Source organism: Triplophysa rosa, linkage group LG4, assembly GCF_024868665.1.
Source record: "Triplophysa rosa linkage group LG4, Trosa_1v2, whole genome shotgun sequence".
Classification (NCBI taxonomy): domain Eukaryota; kingdom Metazoa; phylum Chordata; class Actinopteri; order Cypriniformes; family Nemacheilidae; genus Triplophysa; species Triplophysa rosa.
This window is the reverse complement of record NC_079893.1, coordinates 9,995,766-10,018,819: the sequence shown is the minus strand read 5'-3', so window position 1 is coordinate 10,018,819 and position 23,054 is coordinate 9,995,766. Positions and strand designations below refer to the sequence as shown.

At 38.5% G+C, this 23,054-nt stretch overlaps 1 protein-coding gene across 2 annotated transcripts; it reads left to right on the top strand.

The window, feature by feature from the left end:
* The first annotated feature begins 9,927 nt into the window (after positions 1-9,927).
* Positions 9,928-22,989, top strand: marchf1 (membrane-associated ring finger (C3HC4) 1). 2 transcript variants are annotated; one of them, XM_057332673.1, is made up of 7 exons: positions 9,928-10,282; positions 16,707-16,757; positions 16,848-16,933; positions 17,332-17,985; positions 18,064-18,244; positions 21,684-21,831; positions 22,332-22,989. In XM_057332673.1, exons 1-7 carry the CDS (start codon positions 10,184-10,186, stop codon positions 22,631-22,633), a joined length of 1,521 nt encoding a protein of 506 aa, XP_057188656.1. In that variant the 5' UTR covers positions 9,928-10,183; the 3' UTR covers positions 22,634-22,989. The 2 variants fall into 2 exon arrangements, with proteins under 2 accessions (XP_057188656.1, XP_057188655.1); XM_057332672.1 differs by having other exon boundaries at positions 22,299-22,989.
* The last annotated feature ends 65 nt before the right edge of the window (positions 22,990-23,054 follow it).

Here is a 23,054-nt window from a genome sequence, read left to right as displayed (position 1 = left end):
AATGTAGGTGATTGCAACGTACATTTATATGCTGATGATACCATCATTTATACATCTAGCTCCTCCCTGACCACTGCATTATCTCTTTTACAGGCCAGTTTTAATCGCATTGAACACGCTCTCTCTAATCTTCATTTGGTCTTAAATAAAAATAAATGTATGGTTTTTAGTAGGAATCTCTCACTTGCTGAGCATTTGCCTAAAATTTCTACATCGGATGGCTTTGAGATCGATTATGTTCAACACTATAAATATCTCGGTATCTGGCTTGATAGCAAACTGTCATTTGAAACACACATAAATGCATTACTTTCAAAGGTTAAAATCCGTATTGGTTTTCTTTACCGCAATAAATCTTCTTTTACATATTCTTCTAAACAACTCCTGGTTAAAACGACAGTGCTTCCTATTTTGGATTATGGGGATATAATTTACAGGTCTGCTTCAAAAACTCTGCTTCATAAACTAGATGTCATTTATCATGCTGCAATCCGCTTTGTAACTGGAGCATCTTTTAACACTCATCATTGTCATCTGTATCTATCATTTAATTGGCTTTCTCTTCATTCTCGCAGACAAATTAATTGGTTTTTGTTTATTTATAAAACTCTTATCGGGAAAAGTCCATCTTATTTACAGTTACTTCTTAATATACATAATCCAGTTCATAATTTGCGCTCCAGCGGTATTATCAGTCTTGTCATACCTAAAGCCCGTACTTCTTTTGGTCGTTATTCATTTCAGTTTGCTGCTGCTAATGACTGGAGTCATTTGCAGCAGACCTTAAACCTCAGTTCATTTGTTTCGTTTGCAGCTTTTAAAAGCCTAATTTTGTCATTTGTTCAAGATCATTGTGCTTGTTTTTAATAAATCGATTGTTTGTTTCTTCACTGTTTGTGACTTTGTTTATAATTGTGTTATTTGTGTAATTGTTGTACTGAACCTGCTGCTTCTTATGCTGCTTCTTGGTCAGGTCGTCATTGTAAATGAGGTTCTCAATTGACTTACCTGGTTAAATAAAGGTGTAATAATAAAAAAAATGAGAATGCTATATTAAACTAACTAGTAGTATAAAAATATATTAAATTAACAGATCAGCAATTACATGTACTATTACTGTATAACTGTATCCTCGCTGTCCTTTCAAAACCTTGGATGTCAAAATTCGCTGTTTTAATGCTTTTTATCGGTTAGATATGTGCAAAACCAGGTGACTAACATAAAGGGACTATAAATAATGATTAATGGCAAAAAAAAAAAAAAACTTGAAATATGGAGATAAGAGGTTTCAGATGGACAGCAGCAACATTTTGGTTTTTATATTTCAAGTATATATGAATTGTCTTAAAATTTACAGTAAAATACTGTTTAAAAAGTAAAAAGTCACATAGCCACTTTATTAATTTACACTGTTTATATTGTAAAATTACATTTTCTGAAGTCAATGAATGATTAATCACATTTAATAATCTTTGTATTACAATCATTTAACTACAAATGACTGCATTTAATGTTACACGTTATGTTGTTTTGTATATCACAAATATCGTGATGTTTTGTCTTTGTGTGGGTAACACTTCACACTATTTATCATGTATGGCATTGTTTTGATGAAGTTTAAAACAAGTAGCTTTCCATTTTTCCACCTGGTGGTATTTTTATATAGAACCTAAAAGGGAGCACCTCACATACTGCAAAACTCTCAAGACGCACATATACAAATGATTGACCGCACCAAACACTCAATATCAAGCTGTTTGATCAATAAACTCAATTGAGCTGGAGAAGCGAGTGTGGATGTGTAAGTGGAGAGACTAAAGAGGAAACAGCAAAAGGATTAAATGGATTGTTCATTTTGTCATCATGTTTTTCAAATCCATATGACTTTCTATCTTCTGAGTTAGAATATGACTGACTGAAAGACTCGGTCACCATTCACTTTCATTGTATTGTAACAGAACGACAGATTTGTGGCTAAATTATCTTTGTAATTGTTGCAGGACCATGAGGAGCAATAGGTTCCTAAAAACAGCCCTACACAGGTGTTATAGTGCAGGACAAAATCACACAATAATCACAAGATTTGGATATAAACCATTCACAACCCTACATTATAGTGGTTTAAACTCACTTTTATTGCATGGAATTGTAAATAGTTAGTGCACAGTGTTATGAAAGTTTTACAGCATAATGTGACAAAACACATTCTCTTCCCATTAACAAGCACATTTCTAGAGCCTTAAAGTCTGTAAATGAGTGTGAGAGAGAGAGAGGAAAAGATAAATAAATAAATACCTTGTTTTGCTTTCCTCCCACGGGATTGAACTACGCCATTTATGCCACACACCGTGTATAAAACATGCTTGAGTCTTAAAGTATGTTTACGATCTTCCAGGTCCTGTTCTTCCCACTTCCTTACGGCTGCTATAAACCACGTCAATGTTTATACCGCGCAAACACACTTTTCATACTTAAATAACCTACAAATACATACTTGCTGCCTTTATTGTTTACTTGAGTTTACAGCTGGATTCAGTCCAGGTGCGCCAGCAGGTCACTGTTGACTGTTCCTGGAACACTATTGTGTCCGCAAATTATGATGACACACAACATCGATTGTCGCAAATCAGTCTTTAAAAGATCACAATCAACAGATTCATGCCACATACAGTATAACATAGCTGATCACAGAACGGTCTTCTTTACAAATCTGCTTTGGTTTAATGGGTGCTGCAGTCAGTCAGTCTTGGGTTTTAGATCCATTCAGACTGATTCAGATGATAAGTTGCACTTGAAGTCTCTCTTTGCTATCTTCATAGTCTTCTAAAGAACAAAGGGAGTAAACTAAGAATGCCACGTCACAGTTGAAACTAGTTAAACTGGTTAAATAGCAGGTTAGGCTAATACAAGTACGTGCAATGTGTACTTTTGTACAGTATTTGAAGAATGATAAATATTCATACAATTCACGCGTATTATGGAAATGAACAATTTAGAATTGGAGAGTGTATTGTCAGTGTATTGAATTGAATTTTGAAATGCATTCAGTGGTGGCAAGAAGTTTCAGAGCTCTATTTTCTATTTTTGTATTGTTTTTATATACCAATAATCAACCATCTAGCAACCACCGAGAACGTTGTTAGTAATAATTATTATGACCAAAAGATTTCACGATAATGATATTATAATACCTATGTATTTTTTACAAATATAAAATAGTTTTCTCTTTTCTTAGGCAAATGAATCACACTCAACTGAGAGAGAGAGAGTATTTGTATTGCCACCATAGTGACGCTAGATTTTAAAGGCCTTCTGAAAAATTCATGATACTATCATATGTGTAGTATCAACACAATATCAATAATCATGGCTTTTAATATCACGGTTAATATCCCTAAACCACAATCCTGTTACACTGAATGTAAAACATTCCGTCTCCACAGATTTCTCTAACACACATTAGTGATGCTTAAAGGGATAGTTCACCCAAAATGGAAATTCTCTCATCATTTATTCCCTCGCATGTCATTTCAAGCCTGTATGACTTTCTTTCTTCTGCAGAATACAAAAGAAGATATTTTGAAGAACATTGGCAACCAAACAACATTGGTCCCTATTGACTTCCATTGTATGGACACAAAACCACAGAAGTAATTTCTCCAAATATCTTCTTTTGGGTTCCCCAGAATACAGAATGACATGAGGGTGAATAAAAATGACAGCTTTTTTTATTTTTTGTAAACTAAAGTAGAGTGACTGCATGTGTAACTCATACCTGTTTGCATACATCTCTCCTGTATTAAGCCAAACAGGGTAACAATACTGAATACTAACAGACAGAAGACAATGGTGCACCATTCCATCTCAGTGAAGGGAGAGGCCATCTGCTTGATATGAATAGAGAACAACAAATACACGAATCAGAGCACCGCTGACGCGTCACACACCCTGCAGCATAAACAATATAGTACAATTATTATTTATGCATTTGGCAGACGCTTTATCCCAAGCAACTTGTGGTGTAACTTAAGCTCTACATTTTTAAACAGTCAAGGGAACTGAACCCATGACCATGGTTTTGCTGGAGTTTTGCTTTACCAGTTAAAATAACAACACTAACATCATCCTGTATGAGTTCATCAGAATGCATTACAGTATATGAACGATAGTGCAACCAATATATATTTCTACATTTGTACAAAGTACACTTGTGCATCACAACAGCACATGACAACTTCCTCCTCTGAAAAAAGAAAATACTCACGTAAATTGCACAACCAGACATCCACTTTAATGGAGACGCTGCATTACTACATCTATTAGGTTGTGCGTGTGCACCTGTATATAGACGGAACTGTAATACAATGAGGGGGTAACCATAATGGGTGGCTCGTATTGCTTGGTGAGATTAACTAATGATGGTTCTACCTTGGATACCAGGTACACACATACAGACACACACAGGAGGTTTAACACGGTCACGATCATGCAAATCCCAGGTTGAGTCTCCCTTGCTACAAAACGTTGACATACACTTTGTCTTGTTTTGCATATGTATCCATTGTTTCAGCATGGCTGTCACGGCGGTTTTGCTAAAATATACTTACAATGAAGTTTTTAATGAATGTTCATTAAAAGCTTATTTGCAGAGTCGCTTTGGATAAAACGTCTGCGATTGAATTAGTGTAATTGTAATTTTAATCCACAACCTAGAGATGAAATATATTCAAGGACTTTGAGTTTGTCCTCTTTCAAATTTCTGCAAATATATGCAAATAAAAAACGAACAGCTTTTCACCCTGTACATTCTCTTGTGGCTGTCAGATAACAATAAAATACTGATATTTATTGTGATGTTGTATATCCTGTATGACAAAACTTCTGATTAAAAACATGATCAATTCATGATAATGACAAAACTTTGACTTTGACTCAATGATTTGGGGCTTGGTTAGATGGGCCGTACATGCAAATGTTCACAAGCAAGTCAGACTGACAAAACTTGGTTTCTGCACATGCTCACTAGAGTTCATTCAATTTCTGAGAGGAAGCGTGATCATTTCATTTTGTAGATTTTTTTACATTTTTATTTTAGATGTCCAGCATTTTTCTTTTGCTGTCTCGAGTTTTTGTATGCCTTCAACTTTTACTTTACGACTATGTAGGTCTTGTAAAATTATCTTTTTTGTTTCATTCTATGAACTAGGGACAACATTTCTCCCAAATTCTAAATGAAAATAATAATTTCGGTAACACTTTATTTTACGGTGCCCTTGTTACACGTTACATGTATTTACTATAGTATTTACTATAAATTATGCATAATTACATGTAACTAACCCTGAACCAAACCCTAATCCTAACCCTAACCCTATAGTAAGTACATGTAGTTACTTTTTATTACTCAGTACTTCAATGTATAATAACACTGTAACACGGGCACTGTAAAATAAAGTGTAACCATGTTTTCTCTGTATGACCTCGAGAATCATTGTTTAGGGTGTGAAGAGAGACCTCTGGAGGTCAGAAAGAACCTGCCTCCAAAACGTAAGAGCACGCTTGATTTTGAGCTCCGAGTTTCCGAGTTGGTGGTGGCAGATTTGATGAATTCGACATGTATTTTTTGTACGCTTAATAGGACTAGGTGTTATAATCCCACTATTTCAGCACTGTTGAATTGCCCAATAGGACATTTCCCACGCCTTATGCATGACAGGGGAGAAGCAGTCAAGAATATGAATATAGGAAAGGAGGTCTGAGGTTTCACTGGTTCGTCGGGTAGGCATCCTCTGTGTTTGGGGGATAAATGATTATATGCGATAATGCGACACATCGTCAGTTGTGCACCTCAGCCTCATTGGGTGTTTCGGCCCTTTATCACAAGACACCCTCAGCCAAGGGAGGCCTGGGTGTGTGTCGCATTGTTACAAGGTCATCTGGCAGCCGATGCTGTGTCCATCCGCCTCAACCACAGCCATTGGCTTCTTCTTTCTGCACCACTGGCCAGTTCTTGATTATCCTCCACTGGACCTGTCCTCTGAGAGTGACCTATTTGTCAGCTATGGTGACCTCTGCATTTAACCCGTCCAGTGAGTAGTGAACTCACGCACTGCAAGTCGTGAACACATATACACCAGAAGCAGTAGGCTAAATGTGTTAAAAGTGTGACTGTATAATGAATGAACGTTTATTCATATATGCCTGATTTAGTGTATCGCATATGCAGAATGTAAGGAAATTTAAATATAAACAGTGAAAGAGAAACTGATTTAATCGCTGTCAATGAAGGAGAAAACAATAAGCCAAACAGGCTGGTTAACTTTAATGATTGCACGTGTGCCAAGTTATAAATCCCCTCATATATTTGCTTATGTAATCAAACAACGGCAAACAGATTGGTCAGGTTAAACAACTAGAAATTAACTATGGGTAAAACTCAAATATAGCTTAACGTTACTAGTACCACACCTCTCTTGAGGCGACAGGTAAAGTTTCAAGATTCTGTGTAAAAATAAAGATGTAAAGCAGCGAACAAGTCAACATTTCATTTCCGGTGTGCATTTTATTTTTATTTTTTTAAGAACGCATATTACGTGTATATCATGTTGTTTGTTAATAAACACATTGTTATAAAAAATCAGGAATGCTGTAACGTTAATCTGATTGGCTGGCTTTATGCAACTTCTTTGGGTTTTAGGAAGGGAAGCCTACTGTCATGATTCTTGGGTGAGGTGAGACACAGTGACAAGGAGAGTGGACCCAAATGCAGACAGCGGTTAAGGGGTTAACATGACATTTAATAACAAAGACAAAATACAAAACAAAGACCCACGTGGGGGTAAACATAACAAAACAGAGGAACAAGAACAAGACTAACTAAACTGACAAGACTAAACTAATAACACATCACATAGGGACACAATAAACTAGACTAACTAACTAACATGACCAGAACTCACCCACACGACACAGTGCAACATAACAGTACAATGATCCGACACCAGACAGAGAACACAGGGGCATTAAATAGAGGGACAAATCAAAGGGGAACAGGTGTGGGGCATGAACTAATAAACAACCAATAACGAGAGATACAAAAGGGCGGGAACACAGACAAGGACCGGAGAGAGTATCGAAGGCCGACAGGGTCAAAATGACTCTCTCCACACATAACAAGGGATCCTGCCGTGATTCTACCACAAGATCAAGAAAGACATGACACGACGAGGCAGAATCACGACACCTACTTCTGAAAAGTATTGGATTTACCAATGTTTGCCAGGTTAATAACAATATTAAAACGTAAAATAGATTGTAAATGATAGCAGTTCTTTATTGGAGACAAAATGAAGAGTTTATTTGCAAAAGCACATTTATTGTGCAATGCATGCAAATGAACTCTTCAAATGTAGGCTTATTGATTATTTATCTGTACTTACTTGCATTTTAGAAGTATAAAAATGCACAGTTGCACACATGATTGGATTTTAGACAAATTATAATCAAAATCACTGAAAACTGTCATGATTCTGCCTCATCATGTCATGTCTTTCTTGATCTAGTGGCAGGATCATGACAGAGCCTCGTGTTTTGTGTGGAGAGAGACATGTTATTGTTGGTTCTGACATAACATGCGCTCTCTCTGGTCTCGTCTATGTCCCCGCCCCCTCCTTTCCTCATTATTGACTGTTAATGATTTCATGCCCCGCACCTGTTTCCCTCTTGATTTGCCGGTGAGTCAGCTGGCAGCCGGTGATCCAGCCGGTACCCAGTCCCGTCCAGCCGGTACCCAGTCCCGTCAAGCCGGCATTCCAGCCGGTACCCAGTCCCGTCCAGCCGGTACCCTGTCCTGTCCAGCCGGTACCCAGTCCCATCCAGCCGGCACCCCAGCTGGCATCCCAACCGGTGACTCTGCCGACGTTCCAGCTGGCGATTCGGCCGCCGTCCCAGCCGGTACCCTGTCCAGTACAGGCATCTCCCCAGGCACCTTTTCCCTTTCGACACTCTCCCCAGTCTTCCTCAGCCATGTCCAGCCCTTCCTGTCCTGCTTGTCCCACACCTCCCCGCTCGCACCCATGTCCCACCCATGCCTAGTGTCCCCAAGTTTTGGTCTCCCATTCCCCCCTCCCTTTAATGTTATATCTGTTGACCCACCCCAACCCCATTATTGTCTCCTCCGTTCCCCCTTGTTTGTTCTGTTCTGTGTTTGTGGTGTCTGTTCTCGTACCTGTCTGTCTTGGCCTACTGAAGTTTCTCCCTTGGGCCACCAGGAGGTGTCCCTTGGGGCGGGGGTACTGTCATGATTCTGTCCTTCTTGTCATGAGCTTCCTAGTCTGTGGACAGAGTTGTGACAGTACCATGTCTTTTGTGCTTGTTTAGTTATGTGTGGAAGACATGTGGCCATTGTGGTTACTTTGTACTGCATGTTTCTCCTGTCTCGTTCTTTGGCCCCGCCCCCTCGTTTCCCGGTAATTTCCCCATCAGTGTTTCATTTCCGTCACCTGCCCGTCACCCTCCCTTTGTAATCATCCCTCGTTAGTGTTCCCCTTTATTAAGCCCTAGTTCCCTCTGTCCTGTGCCTGTTTGTTTTGTAAAGTTTGTAGACCTTGTTACTTCGTGTCTGTATGCTATATTCCACGTCCGCATTCCCCAGTCCCGTCCTGCCTGCTGTGTTGTTTGGTTTGTTCATTTTAAGTTATTTTGTGCTCCTTCGGTTTTGCCCCCTTGTGGGAAGTGTTTTGTTTTGAGCCTTGTTTCAATGAGTTATTTCCCCCTATTGTGGGTTTTTGTTTGTGTTTAAAGTAATAAACGTTTTCTGTTAACCCTTTGTTGTCTGCGCCTGGGTTCTGGTTGTGATCCCTGACAGAAAATGTTTTAATCATAGTGGATGGTTAATTTGCAAGGATATTGAATTCTCCATTTAGCCTCACAAAAAGTAAACATCCATTTTGAACTAAACGCCACTTTTCACTGTGACTTCACTTTTTTATGTGACATTTAAATGTATGACATTATTGGCACAGTGAACTGCAGCCTAAACTCTCACATGATCTCTTTATCTGACTCAAGGCCATTTTTTAATCCGGGGTTATCTTGTTTGTGTGAAAATGTTACACACTGTTTAAACTTAACTCTTTGGACTCCTGGACTGGGATCAGATTTCATTTGTAATTTTTGATTAACATAGACATCTTCAATTTGTATAATAATGCATTTGCCTGGATATTAAGTGAGGCAGACACTAGGCTATTTATCGTGTAGTGTCTTATAAACGTACCTTTTAATTCTAGCATCGCACTGTTTTACACTTTATATTGGAAAAGGGATAATCACTGCTGCTGTAGATGCTAAATCCCTTTGAAAATGTGTTAAAGTGAGAAATGTTGCCTTAAGTTAAAAAGCTAAAAAGTGTTAACCCAGGCTTAAAAAAGATGCAAAAAAGATTTACAGTGTGTATAGGATCCCAGTAAAATACATGGTTAATATGTGAGTTTAACCAATTTTACAGTTAAGATGTTATTAGCTAGTTTGTCCAGAGTATGTGGCTATGTTTGTGTGTGTGTTACAGTATCTGAGGTTCTGTGCAGCCCCTGGGGTTGTAAGCGGATTATCTGGCTGCTCCATTGCACGCTACTCCTGGAGGGAGGAGATTTGGAGCTAAAATAAACCATAAGTCCTATCAGCAGCATGTTTACAGGTCAGGTTTAACAGAAACACACATTGCTGCAGCTCCCAGGTACAACTGCATTTGAATTAGGACTCTCTCTCTCGCTCGCTCTTGCTCTTGCTCTCTCTCTCTCTCTCTCTCTCTCTCTCTCTCTCTCTCTCTCCTCTCTCTCTCTCTCTCTCTCTCTCTCTCTCTCTCTCTCTCTCTCTCTCTCTCTCTCTCTCTCTCTCTCTCTCTCTCTCTCTCTCTCTCTCGCTCTCCCTGCTCTGCTCCTCTCCCTGTCACAGATCACACAGGATGGAACAAGAACCATTGTCTTAAGCTTTTCTGGGATGTAGCTCTTTCTTTCATAGCTCTCGTCTGAGGTCTTGTCCAGGATAACCTGATTTCGTTTTTACGACTGTCTGGACGAGCTCTGGAGTGAGTCGGATTCTTTGTTTCCATGCCGACCCTTAGGATGGTGTGTCTGTTGTCTTTGGTGGACTGAGGTATCCCACAGTGCCGAGCACTGCTAGAATGCCTGTGCATCAAATATCGGTCGTGCCTATCGCCAAGGAGACTGCCAGCAACATTCGGAGCTCCAGCAGGACTAGAGACAAGAGTAAAGAGAATGAGGTAAGTACACACACACTCATGAAAATCTACGTACATGGATATCTGCATTACTTACAGACATGTTAGACACCTTTCCACATGACCCTTCGTGTGTGTGTGTGTGTGTGTGTGTGTGTGTGTGTGAGAGAGAGAGAGAGAGTTTCTAATTATGTTTTAGCTACAAATAAAATACTTTTTTTCTTACACTGACATTTATATTACCATAAGGAGCTATTCAAGTTTTTCCCTGTGTTTCAGACTGCGGTCAGACTGTCATTTGTTGTGATATTTACCCATTTACCTACCATAAATGTTGATTATATGAAAAACAAATAAAGCAAATCCTCAGCTAAGATCTCCTTTTGTTTTTAAAGCTAGAACATGAGAATAAAAGGAAACATTACCAGAAAGAGAGGATGGTATTGAATTGGAAAAGGTTTGTTGCTATAAATAGGTAGTGGATTGTTAGAAATGTTTAAACCTCTTTGGGCTTATTTACATTTCTGTCAAGTACTGAAAACATGAACAATGATCTACTGAACATGACATTCACAGATTTTTGTTTACAGTATGTTTTATGTTACAAATTATGTCTGTAAAATCTGTTTATTACTTGTGAATGGGCAGTTATTTATTTAAAGTCAACACATAATGGAAAACACAACATTTATTTGGGAAAGAAATTCTAGCATCATTTATTTCAGACAGGCTTGATTGCTTTACAAGAGTGGGTGGTTTTTGAGTGTTTTTTGGCCAGAATGAGCTGCAAATGGACAAAAGTCTGTTTAAACCGTTGGTGTCCTAAACAGATGGGTTGCTAACATGAAAATATATACTGATCAGACTGTGTTGAAAATTTTGCCTGTATCATAGAGAATCTTTGGTACATACCGTGGTCAAAAGTTTGGTCACCATTGCAGAGATGTGACTTTTTACATAAAGGTTTTGTCCCATTGATCTGTTGGATTATATGGGGTTTGAAAGGACTGTGAGCTTAAGCATGTGCATTTTAAATAATATAAAATATAGAGAAATATAAGATTAAAATGTTTTTAATAATAAAGTTTAAAATATTTTATAGATTCATATCATTGTCACCAATCACTGAGCATTCATTTCTTTTCAGTTTTTTTCTTAATACTGAGCTTCTTAGTGCTTCCATGTGTTTGTGTTGTCTGGAGGTCATAGGTCAAGAGTGTGATATGCACTTCACGTGTTCTGTTTCCGGGAATTAACAGCAGTCTCTCTCTAATCCACTGTGCTCTCTGCTGGAGCTGTCATTAGTGATCATTTACAAACACACATACCCAAACACACAAACACATATATGCCAAAATCACAATTGCTTGGCACCATGTTGGGTACTAACTGGGCTCCCCTGGCTGGCTGTCTTTCCTGACCTTTACTCTTTAAAACAGGAGCCACATGGTTTGAGATGCAGATTTATTTACCATCTTCATCTACCCACATCTCTTGACAGTTTTAACAACCGGTTTCTTACCCCTCACCCTGAGATGCTTTATTTAAACAGTGCTTAAGAGTTCTTATATTTTCTGGGCTCTTATTGCCTGCTTTTTTAATAAACTTTTATATCTTATTGTATAGAAATACACAACATTATAACAAGTTAACCTCCAAAGGGGAAGGAGGAGAGATGCCAAAGAAGTAGCATACTGTTTTTATATCCAGGTAATGATTGGATTATGGCCATGCTCCTCCAAAATTTTTGTTTACTAACTTCATACATATAGCACGGAATGAAAACTAAACTGATTATATAAAAAGGCAATTAAAAGTGTGATCTTTACAATTTTTTATTATTCCTTCACTATATATAGTATGAGTAAATGTGAGTGTTTATAGGTGTAAGATGTAAATGCTGGTGGTCACTCAGTCGTTTCTGGCACAATGTTTATTTTTGTGAAATATTTCTGTTGAAAACACCTGTTCTTGAAAGCATGACAATTCATTTTCATTCTATTAAGGCACAGTATGTATACATATACAGTATAAATCGTGTTCACAAATAGTTCTGAATACTGTTGCTTGGCAATAAAGTGATTAAGTTATTATCATAATTCATAGTACATAACGAAGAGACCCCTTTGAGACATCTGTAGTGTATATTTGTAGTGTAAATACATAATACATTCTAATGAACATTTATTAAATTGGTTTACATTTTAAGAGAGAAAACATTTTTGTGATTTTCCTGTATTTCCTGCATCGCCCCGTCATGTTGGTTTAACGACAAAAATATACAGTCAATTTTAAAAAGGACTTTTTGTCAGTTCTATTATTGTCATTTGTTGTCATAATTCATTTTATATGATTTTTTTCTCAATATTTATTTTGCAAATTTAAATATTTAATAAGGTTGACATATAATAATTTATGTTAATAATAATAATAATTTATTGTATAGTATTTCATCTGAAATCTATTTTATTGCTGCTAACAGTTAAGGCAAAAACAGTTTTAAACATAAATAATGTAAAATACATAAATAATTTAATGAAGTATTTAATAATGAAAATAATTTGAGAAAGAAAGAAAGATTGATGAAGGTATGTCACTATACATTAGTTTACGGAGCCTGCAGTTATCCCATAATGCAACTGTGTCTAAAATTGGGTTCTTGAAACCAGCCAAAGCTTTAATCTTGGTCTGCGATTGGCTGGCTACAGAAGTGTTTAAAAATCTAACACAGTATATCTATACGATTACATTTTATATGTCAGACCCATGCAATTGTGCTTGGTTATGCAGATATTCAGATGACAAGACCAGAAAACACTTCCTGAGACAATAGAAAAATAAATAAGATAAAATGGAATCTAAATCAATCCCAGCGCATTTTAATGAGCACCAGCAACTCACAGATTATACCTCAACTAGAGCTAATCCAGCCCTGCCGAGCACACAAACACGCATGTGTGGTTTCTTGCATACGTTGGCCTTTAAAGGAAACCGATACACTCTGCACTTTCAGCAGTAGCTCATAGAACATGCAGAGCATAATAAATGGGTAAGTGAATATCAGTTTGGATGTTTCTGTTATTATGATTTCACATAGCTGTTTTATGATTGTGCATGTTATAGACGTTTCCTTGTAGATGTTTCCTTGTGTCAATTGTAATTAATAACAGGCAATGCACGTGCATGGTAGAAAAGGCCTGTAAACTTCAATCTTAGGACATAAACTTGATCTTTGACACTAGCTAGCACAAGGGTCCAAATAGTCCCAACCTCAGATGGCACACCCACAGTCTATTCACAATTTACCTGTATAAAATGTAAAGCAAAATCTGAGGGTTCAGAAGATACAACACAAAGACAAATAATAAAAGAAATATAATATAACCATTTTTTGAATGGATTGCAAAGATAGCGAGAAGCATCAACGAGATGGTCATTTTTCATTTTCAGAGCATAGAAATTCTAGACAAGCACTTTTTTTCCCACCGAGGAATAAAATCCTTGTAGTATCATCATTCAAAGCACAGAGCCATCTGAGAGTAAAAGAGACAAATGTTATTGCTTAGAGGTCACTCTTTCATCCCTCAGGAGATTAAATACTCAGTTATATTTCATTCGGTCTGTAAAATAAATGGAATAGATCACAGAATTTGTTTTGGAAGAACTAATGAGAAAAGTTTGAGTATTATAATCTTTTGGTATCTTGGCAAATCTAAACAAAGACTGAGTATTCTGAAACTCTTAAAGAAATGTACATGTACTTGAGGAGACTTCAGTCTCAATATGCTCTCGGTTTATTCTCATAACGGACTATGAGAAAGAACAAAGATATTGTTTTTCATACGTATTGTAAACGAAGACATGAGTTATGCAAAAAAAATCACATTGGGCCGAGTGGAAATTATTGTTGTTCTAATTTAGATAGGCGCACAGCATGATCCTTGATGGAACTGAGTGGTACTGAACGTCAAAAATTGAATGGTACTGTCAAACATTTGCTCTTAAAAAGTGGATACATTTTATCACAAAGGTTGTACCTTTACACTTACAGACACACTGCGAGTGTATGAAATATTGATAAGCTGATCAGATGTTGCTGCCTGTCGGCGTTCACATGAATTATTCAGAGCGATACAGTGTTGCTTCAGGGGAGAGAGAATAGAACTCAATACTAGCTTTACTAACCACCTAATATTAAGAATTGTTATAATACAGCAACTTAGTATTTGAGAGAATTTCGTGTTGAATTTACTATCGTGATGGTCTTGGTGCTTTTCGAGTCAATCTAATATTAAATGAAAATAAATCTGATGTGTCTATGCTTGAAGGACAATATAAATGCATATCTATAAGGCTTCAAAAATGAACCACCAGAGGATCATTTTGTATGTTTGTTATTGTATGGCGTCTGGAAGGTTAATAATGGGCCAGGTGTGGACCAGAGGGAAAGGTGGATCGATCAAAAGCCCAGAAGAAATCACTTCTGCCTGAGGCACAAGGAGCCAATAAATGCTAATACACCTCAGTTACTGTTACTAGCAAAACAAAACATTCTGCATTTTGTAGAATACAAGTCAAAAGGTCAACAATCCACTTTGTGCTACATGTGTTTTTATAGTGATTTTGAAATTTTGTCATCCTACTTTTAAAAAAAGCCTGAAGTATTTTAGTATATAGTGTATTTTAACTGTTAGTATATTTAGTATGTTTTAATGAATTGTGTTATTCACTGATTCTTCTTGAGTCCTGCAGTATGTAAGATTAAGAAGGATCTTTTGATAGAAATGCAATATAACATACAGCACATAACTATGTCTTCAGATGTGTAAAGACCTTACATAAAGAAGAGTTATGATTTTATTATCTTAGAATGAGCTATTTCTATCTACATACACCGCGTGTCCCCTAGACACGTAGAGTAGCAATGACAAACTGCTCTACAGAGTGCGTTTCGTAAATATGTTATCTTCTTCGGCCACGAAGCGAAAACATGACCACATCTTTGAACTTTTCACATGTATTAACCAAAGTAGGCATGTTAAAATTATGTTAAATTAAAATGATTATGAGAAAAGTCAGGGGTTTTTTGTTTACTAAAATTAAAACTTTTCTGTTTATTGAAATCAAATTAAATATTGGCCTAAAATTATTGGGAAAACCTGAAATAAGTGAAAATGTGTAATGTTTACTCAGAAACAAACTGAAATAGGTTTAAAGCACTAAACTTAAAATAATAAACAAAAACTAAAATAAGAATAAAATAAATGAATGAATCTTATAAAGCAACATAAAAAAATAAACAAATTAATAATAAATTGACAAAAGCATATAACAAAATTGTAAAAAAATTAAATGACAGAGAAAGTTCTGGCATGAAACTCTAGATGGCGCAGTCCTATAGTCTAACCCAATCTTACACAATAACTTTACCACACAGCCAGCTGATTGGTTCCTTCTGTATCAGCAGCCAATGAGCTTGCTGCTCAACATTTAAATCTTGGCTAGTGATTGTCGCAGTGCAGCGTGCTTCAGTAACCCTCCTCCTTCCCCAGCTCCACATGTATAGATCTGCTACAAGGGGATCATGTACGCTATACAGGGGTTATTCATATATGTTATATATGCAGCAGCATTCCTTACATGCACACAGCAGCATGGTGTGGACGTATTGGCAGTAGCAAGTCTCTGTACTTGCTCCACCGCAGCAACGTAGCTGATCTATTCCGCCAAGACCAAATACATTTATATGCCATGTAGACTACACTACCATACTAAACCCTCCGAGCGTTGTCATGACAGAACTAAAATTAACATAAAAACTAAAAATTTTTAAATAGAAGCTAACTTAAAATAGCAATGAAACTAAAAACAAAACTAATGACTCTACACATTAGTCACTCAACTGTGTGTACACGTATTTTTTGACATCATAGAATTTAACCGTTTTTAAAACAGTCTATAAATTCATTGTTGTTAACATGGGTTGTTAACATGAACAAACAGATATGCATGCGTGCACAACCAGACAGGTCTTAAGATGTGGTTATTTTAAGTAATAGGATTGGTTTGTCTTACTGCAGGTGCGTTACCGATCTGTTCAAACATGACTTTTGCAAACTTTAAAAAACATCTCTGTTTGTGAGTTGTGTGATATGTTCAGAAAATCGGAAAATATGTTTTCTGAACACCTTCATCACCTTTGGTTAGTCAAGCACTCAGTCTCGCCCCAATGCTGTCAGTTATGCCAATGTTGCTGTGTTGGCCTGGTTGAGATGATCAACCAAACAATGTTCTTTTCACCATAGTACCACAGTGTTTACACTTTCGGGGGAAGTCCGCCTACACATACAAACTGTTGTATAACCGTAAAGGTTGTATGGCCTCCATGTGGGTGAGAGAGAGAGAGAGAGAGAGAGAGAGAGAGAGAGAGAGAGAGCATATGCTTAATCCTCTTTGTGTTCTCCAGGGTGAGAAGGCACATAGGCGATCAGGAAGTCGATCCAGCAGTATTTCTAAGGTAACGCACACAAACATCATTCACAGCACAGTAAATGCAGTCAAGTTCCTCACAAAGATTATCTTGCTAATTTGTGATTGACTGTTTCAGGGGAGTAGTTCCAAGGAGTCCCATGGTGCCGTGCTAAAAAGCGTTTCTCAAACATCAGTCACACCCTCCTCTCAGGACATATGCAGGTGAGGTCAGACAGCCATACATCATTGTCCTGGGTTACATAGGCGACCATGTTAGTAACACCGCTTTGCTCATCTGCATCTATGTGTTCTATGTTTTGGAATGTAGTCTTGTGTCTTTAAATGTATTTAATGGCATCCAAACATCTGGGAGTCTTGTAAATGTATACAGTACATGTGTAACTATAAAGTCAATATATCTTTACAACTGGGGCTCTGTATTAAAAATGAATAGTAAATAATAATACATTAAAAAAAATTGTACAGTAGTCCCAGTTAAAAAGATATTTGTTTTTTATTATGTTTTTCGGTCAAAATCATTTCATGCTTTGTGTCTCATTCATTTCTTCCATTTGTGTATGCATGTCTGTGTGTTTGTTTTGTGTGTGTTGTTCAACTAGCGGTTACACTAAACTTGATGGCCCAGATCAGACCACACCCATCATGCCCATAAGCCACGCCCCTGACTCTGCCCCCAACGTGAAGCGACAAGTCAAACGTCGTGTTCGGCGGCGACTGGAGAGCAGCGGAACCAGAGCCGGGTGTGTCACAGAGTATGTGAACCAACCAAGACCTTCACGGTCACATAAACAAGTGTGCACACACTCTCACTCATCCTCTGAAGACGAGCAACGCTGGAAAGAGGCTCGCTCCTGGAGCCGTCAGAAAGCGAGACGGAGGTGCAGCGGCAGCCGTCACGCACATACACGGTCCCGTGAAGCACGGGACAGCGTTGAGCTTGTGTCTGTCAACTCAGACGAGGGACAGAAAGAGAACAAGCCACCGCATTGCAAGGGTCCCAGCACCAAGGGTCACAAAAAAGTTCAGTCAAAAAGGGAGGAGCACGGGAGCCAGGCAGCCAATCACAGCAGAGAGGGTGGGCGTGGCAGTAGTAGGTGTGGAAGTGAGGAGGAGCCTATTACAAAGTCATATGAGGAGCGAGGTTCAGGACACCCAGTTATGGCTGTCCCATCTGCCTACAAATGCACATTTTCCACCAATCAAAATGGCACAGCTCATCAAGCATGCACTGATGATGAACTAGAGGTGTGCAGGTGAGAGAGAAGGAGATATGAATGAGAGGTCGAATGCGCAGAGGGATTGTCTGATTTTGTTTGGGTGTGTTTTTGCAGAATCTGTCACTGTGAAGGTGATGAAGAATGTCCCCTCATCACTCCCTGCCGCTGTACAGGAAGTTTGCGTTTTGTGCATCAGACTTGTCTGCACCAATGGATCAAGAGCTCTGATACACGCTGCTGTGAGCTGTGCAAATATGACTTCATCATGGAAACACACCTCAAACCACTGCGCAAGGTAAAACGCACATTTCTAACAGGCAGTGTTGGGGCTGGTTGACACACTTTTTAGTGCCTTAAAATTTTGAGTTTAAAAATATTATTTATAAGATGAATTTGATGCAAAATTGTTATGTTTACTAACTTAATTGATTACGAAGTGAATCAACTCAAAATGTTAAGGCAGCCAGGTAACTTATTTTTTTTAAGTTGAAATAACAAATCAATTTTGTAGTGTAGGTTTATTGTTTTAAAAATAATATTTATTTCATTGCCATGCGATTGATAGGCCACCTGTCAAGGGTGTATCCTGCCAGCATCCCGACTTGCTGGGATGGGCTCCAGCTCTCCCGCGACCCTGCAGAGGTCAAGTGGGTTTAGAGAAAAAAATATGAATCATTTCATTATAGGCACATACTTTATAGTCTTGACTACAGAAAAAGAACTACAGGTTTTATTGGTTCAGGTCTTTTGTTTAAGCTTTTTTTCCTCAAGATGGCTTTAAAGGAGCTACAAGAGATAAGCATAACTGATGTGCATCACATATGCAGATTGATATCTAAAAGTGATTTATTTTTCTTCTCCTCAATGAAATTCTAAGAATTTAAAATCGAATAACACTGCAAAATTAAAAACTACTTAGTTGATTATATTACAAATACATAGTGCTTTTCATATATCTGATAAAACACGTGTATGTAGTTTGGTCATGTGATTAATAAATAAATCAATCCTTTGTTTTGGCCAAAAAAAAAATTCAATTAATAAATTGTACAGTTACTTATAAACACATTATTAAGGCCTGATTTCACAGACACGCCTTAGCTTAAGCTAGGACTATGCCTTATTTGAATTAAGATATTTATGTCGCTTTTATAAAAATGCCTCAGAAGAATAGATTACTGGTGTGCATCATTTTTTAGACAAAACAATGGCACTGATATATTTAAAGTTGTGATGAACTGGGCTTGTTTATTATTTTATACTGTTGTATGAGGTCTACTTATGACGTTCGCGTGGTTTTTACATTTAAAAACATCAAAAATCAATAGGTAATAGGCTATTTTCTACCCGGGTTTTGAGGCCAGCTCTACAAACGCTCGGTTTGAATGGGCGTTCCGCCATGAAGTCTTGGAAGTAAACGCCCACTGCTATGATTGGATAGCAGTTTGCGTAGTAAACTTAGTTGGAGCCTTCTGTGAATTTGGTTAGACACGTAACGTTAGGTTACACATTAGCACCGTTCGCACGAGATTAGCATTATCTGGGGACCGTGTAGCATTATCTGGGGACCGTGTGATTTATAAATTACCTCCCCACATCAGTATTTCATTGTGACGCATTCGCACGGGATGATTTTACTCAAATTTACGGACTTATTTCCCGGATGTGATGGCAAGGCTTTGCGTATAGTTTGTATAGCCTATAGTTGTATTGCGTTTAATGATATACCGTACCTGTCAGCATTTGAGACCCATGATCGCGAACCGGACAGAAGATCACCGTGATCGCGGGTCTCAAATGTTACGAGAGTTTCCATGATAAATAAACAAACGGGAGACTCCCGGTAACTTATGGATATGACCCAGCACCCGAAATAATACCAAAACACTTCCATTATTCGCAAACGGTGGATAAATCCAGTATCGACCTGTGCCTTGTTCACGAAGGAATCCTCGGAGAAATGAAACGAACAAACGCTCCATGTTTTTCCCACGTGCGCTGGAACGTCTTTAAAAATCAACTTTAACCACGCATTCGTAATATTGGAATCCGAAGAAAGGTTATGCAGCGACTGTATTCTTCCACAACCTGGGATGGCACAATATTGAGCGATCTTTAACGGCATGTTTGTTTATTGCTTGCTCGCTCTATCTGGTTCCGCGCCACTTGTGTTACTTCAGAATTGTCATGCGCGAACCAGTGGGCAGGGCTAGAGAAGTAGTCGTTGATATTCTTTCTGTGGAGGTGGTGTTCAACCTATCAATGACGTCATAGATCAACCTATCAATGACATCATAGATCGGGCAGTTGTGGCCTAATGGTTAGAGAGTCGGACTCATGACCAGAAGGTTGCCGGTTCGATTCCCAGGGCCGGCGGGTAACAACTGAGGTGCCCTTGAGCAAGGCACCTTACCCCTACTTGCTCCCCGGGCGCTGTAGTGATAGCTGCCCACTGCTCCGGGGGTACGTGTGTTCACTACTCTCTGGATGGGTTAAATGCAGAGGTCACATTTCGTTGCCTTGTACTTGTACATGTGCAATGACAATAAATTGAATCTAAATCTAAATAGATAGGTGCATTCCAGAACCTGGCGTTTGCTGGACCTGGTGTCAATAACAGTTGTAATCTCAGTAACAAGGGCGTTTTCAGTTCTGACACTTACAGGATGTTTGCGTGAATACGATTCCCTCTTATATAACAAAAGCTCGGGTTAAAATTGTGAAATTATTTCATGGCATCTTTAAGATATTTCTGGGCAAGTTATATTCAGTTAAGACAGGTCAAACATTTATTTTAGTCTGGGACTAGCCTTAAGCCTTGTCTTAACCCGGGCCTAAATGTTATAATTAATGAAATTGTTAATTTAAGAGCTATATAATGCTGCATTATGTTGATATTGGATTTTGAACTTCCCCGTGTTACAACTAGTCCCGGTCTCACCTCCTAGAGAAACGTTTACGCTGGGTGAATCAGCATTATTAAAAATGTCTCTTTTCGGCCCTTTCCCAAGCTTTGTCATCACACCGCACTGTCCTGTTTCCATAGTGACGTGTGCCTTAGTGTCTTGTGCAGTGATAGTTCGCCCCAAAATGACAATTCTTTCATCATTTACTGTAGTTATCATGCCCACACCAGGGGTGCCTCACACACGTCCTGAAAAGTGAAGCTGCGGGCTCTTTGATCGTCCGCTGGTGGCTGGCTGCAATACAGGTCATAAACCCCGCCCTCTCCATGTAAACAAATGGGACAGGAGCCAAACTATAAAATCCAATTACACTTCAAAAAAAATTCTCACAATGTTTTCTGTTATTTTTATCTCAGTTTTTATCACGTTGATGTATGTCCAAGTGTTCGTTTTTTTAATAAGTTTGGTTTTAGTAAGTTATAAGATATTATAAAAAAAGTGGTGTGGTGACATACTTTGTTTACGATCGAGTCAACAGGGAATATGGGCAGGACCTTGATACCGGGCTCCACTTCGTGCTCACTACTGCGCAGGCTCTGGCACCACTGACGATTCTTTCTGTGCATGCCCAGGCTCCAATCTGATGGTTTAGCTCAACGTGTGACGCTCAATTCATTATAATGGAATTTTTACAGTCTTATGGCCCACACAGACTAGTCCTGCCATACTGTGGCTGTTAAAAGAATTACATTTATATTGTATTGATCAGAAGTGATCAGTCTAATTTAGTCCATCCCCATGTTCTCCCTCTGTCTCTCTCTGCGTTAGTGGGAGAAGCTGCAGATGTCTACAAGTGAACGGCGAAAGATCTTCTGCTCTGTAACCTTTCACCTGGCAGCCGTGTTGTGTGTCATCTGGTCTCTTTATGTTCTGATTGACCGCACAGCCGAAGAAATCCGACATGGAAAGAACAATGGTAAACACACATCAACAAAACTTATTGGAACTAGAAAAAATGTTCAGAGAGTAAACTCAACAGAGCATTTAAAGGAGTAGTTCTTCTGAAAATGAAAATTCTGTCATCATTTACATGCCCTCTTGTCATTTCATTTGGAAAAATGCTGGTAACAGAACAGCACAGCCACCCATTCACTTCTATTGTAATTAATGCAATAAATGGGGGGGAGGGGGGTCTGTTAACAACATTCTTCAAAATATCTTCATTTGTGGTCTGTATAAGAAAGGAAGTCATACAGGTTTGAAATGACACAAGGGTGAGTAAATGATGACAGAATTTTCATTTTGAAGCTGAACTACTTTAAAAACAAACAAAAATAGCTTTTAAATTGCTATAATGCTTCCCTATAGTTTTTCAGACTAGCTGTTGTGTATTGTAATGATAAGGTGCTGTAATGCCATGTCATGCTCTCATTGCACACACAGCGTTGCTGCGTTTGTCCCCTCTCCCTGCCGTAGGCGTGCTGGAGTGGCCGTTCTGGACGAAGCTTATTGTGGTGGCCGTTGGCTTCGCTGGAGGACTCATCTTCATGTACATTCAGTGCAAAGTCTACCTGCAGCTGTGGAGGAGGCTGAAGGCTTTCAACAGGATCATCTTTGTACAGAACTGCCCCGACACCGCCCGCAATGGAGATAACAGGCCGGCCCTGGTCACCCAAAGCAACGGGAGACAGGAGGTGGTGGATTTTACTGGACAACAGACACAAACAAACATGTCCTGCCCCGCCCCCACGGGAAGTCTGGAGATGGCACCAGTTTGACAGTGGGTGTAGCTGTTTCCTGCCTCTTGTCAAAAATGGGCTTGAGGAAAAAAAGCTGGACGCATCTGAAATGGCTCGTTGGTTGCTGATAGGTGCTTGGCACGTTTTTTTGGTGCACTTTAAGGTTTAAAGAGTGGGGAAAATCTAGCCAAGGACTACTGGTGTTGTAATTTAGATATAAAAAAGCACTGTGCATCTGTTTCAGAATAAGTCCTAATTTTTCCCAAACTGAGCAGCAGTTGCATTGTAATCCTCTATGGCTCACACCCTTAATAGTCACACTCATTTTACTTAGTTTACCTCAAAGAAATAGTGACATTTTAAAAACATTAAATAAAAATCCCCATGTTCTCCCTCTGTCTAACCAAAGAGTTACAGTCATGGTAAATAGCTTGTGTTTGTTTATCATGTTAAACAAGAT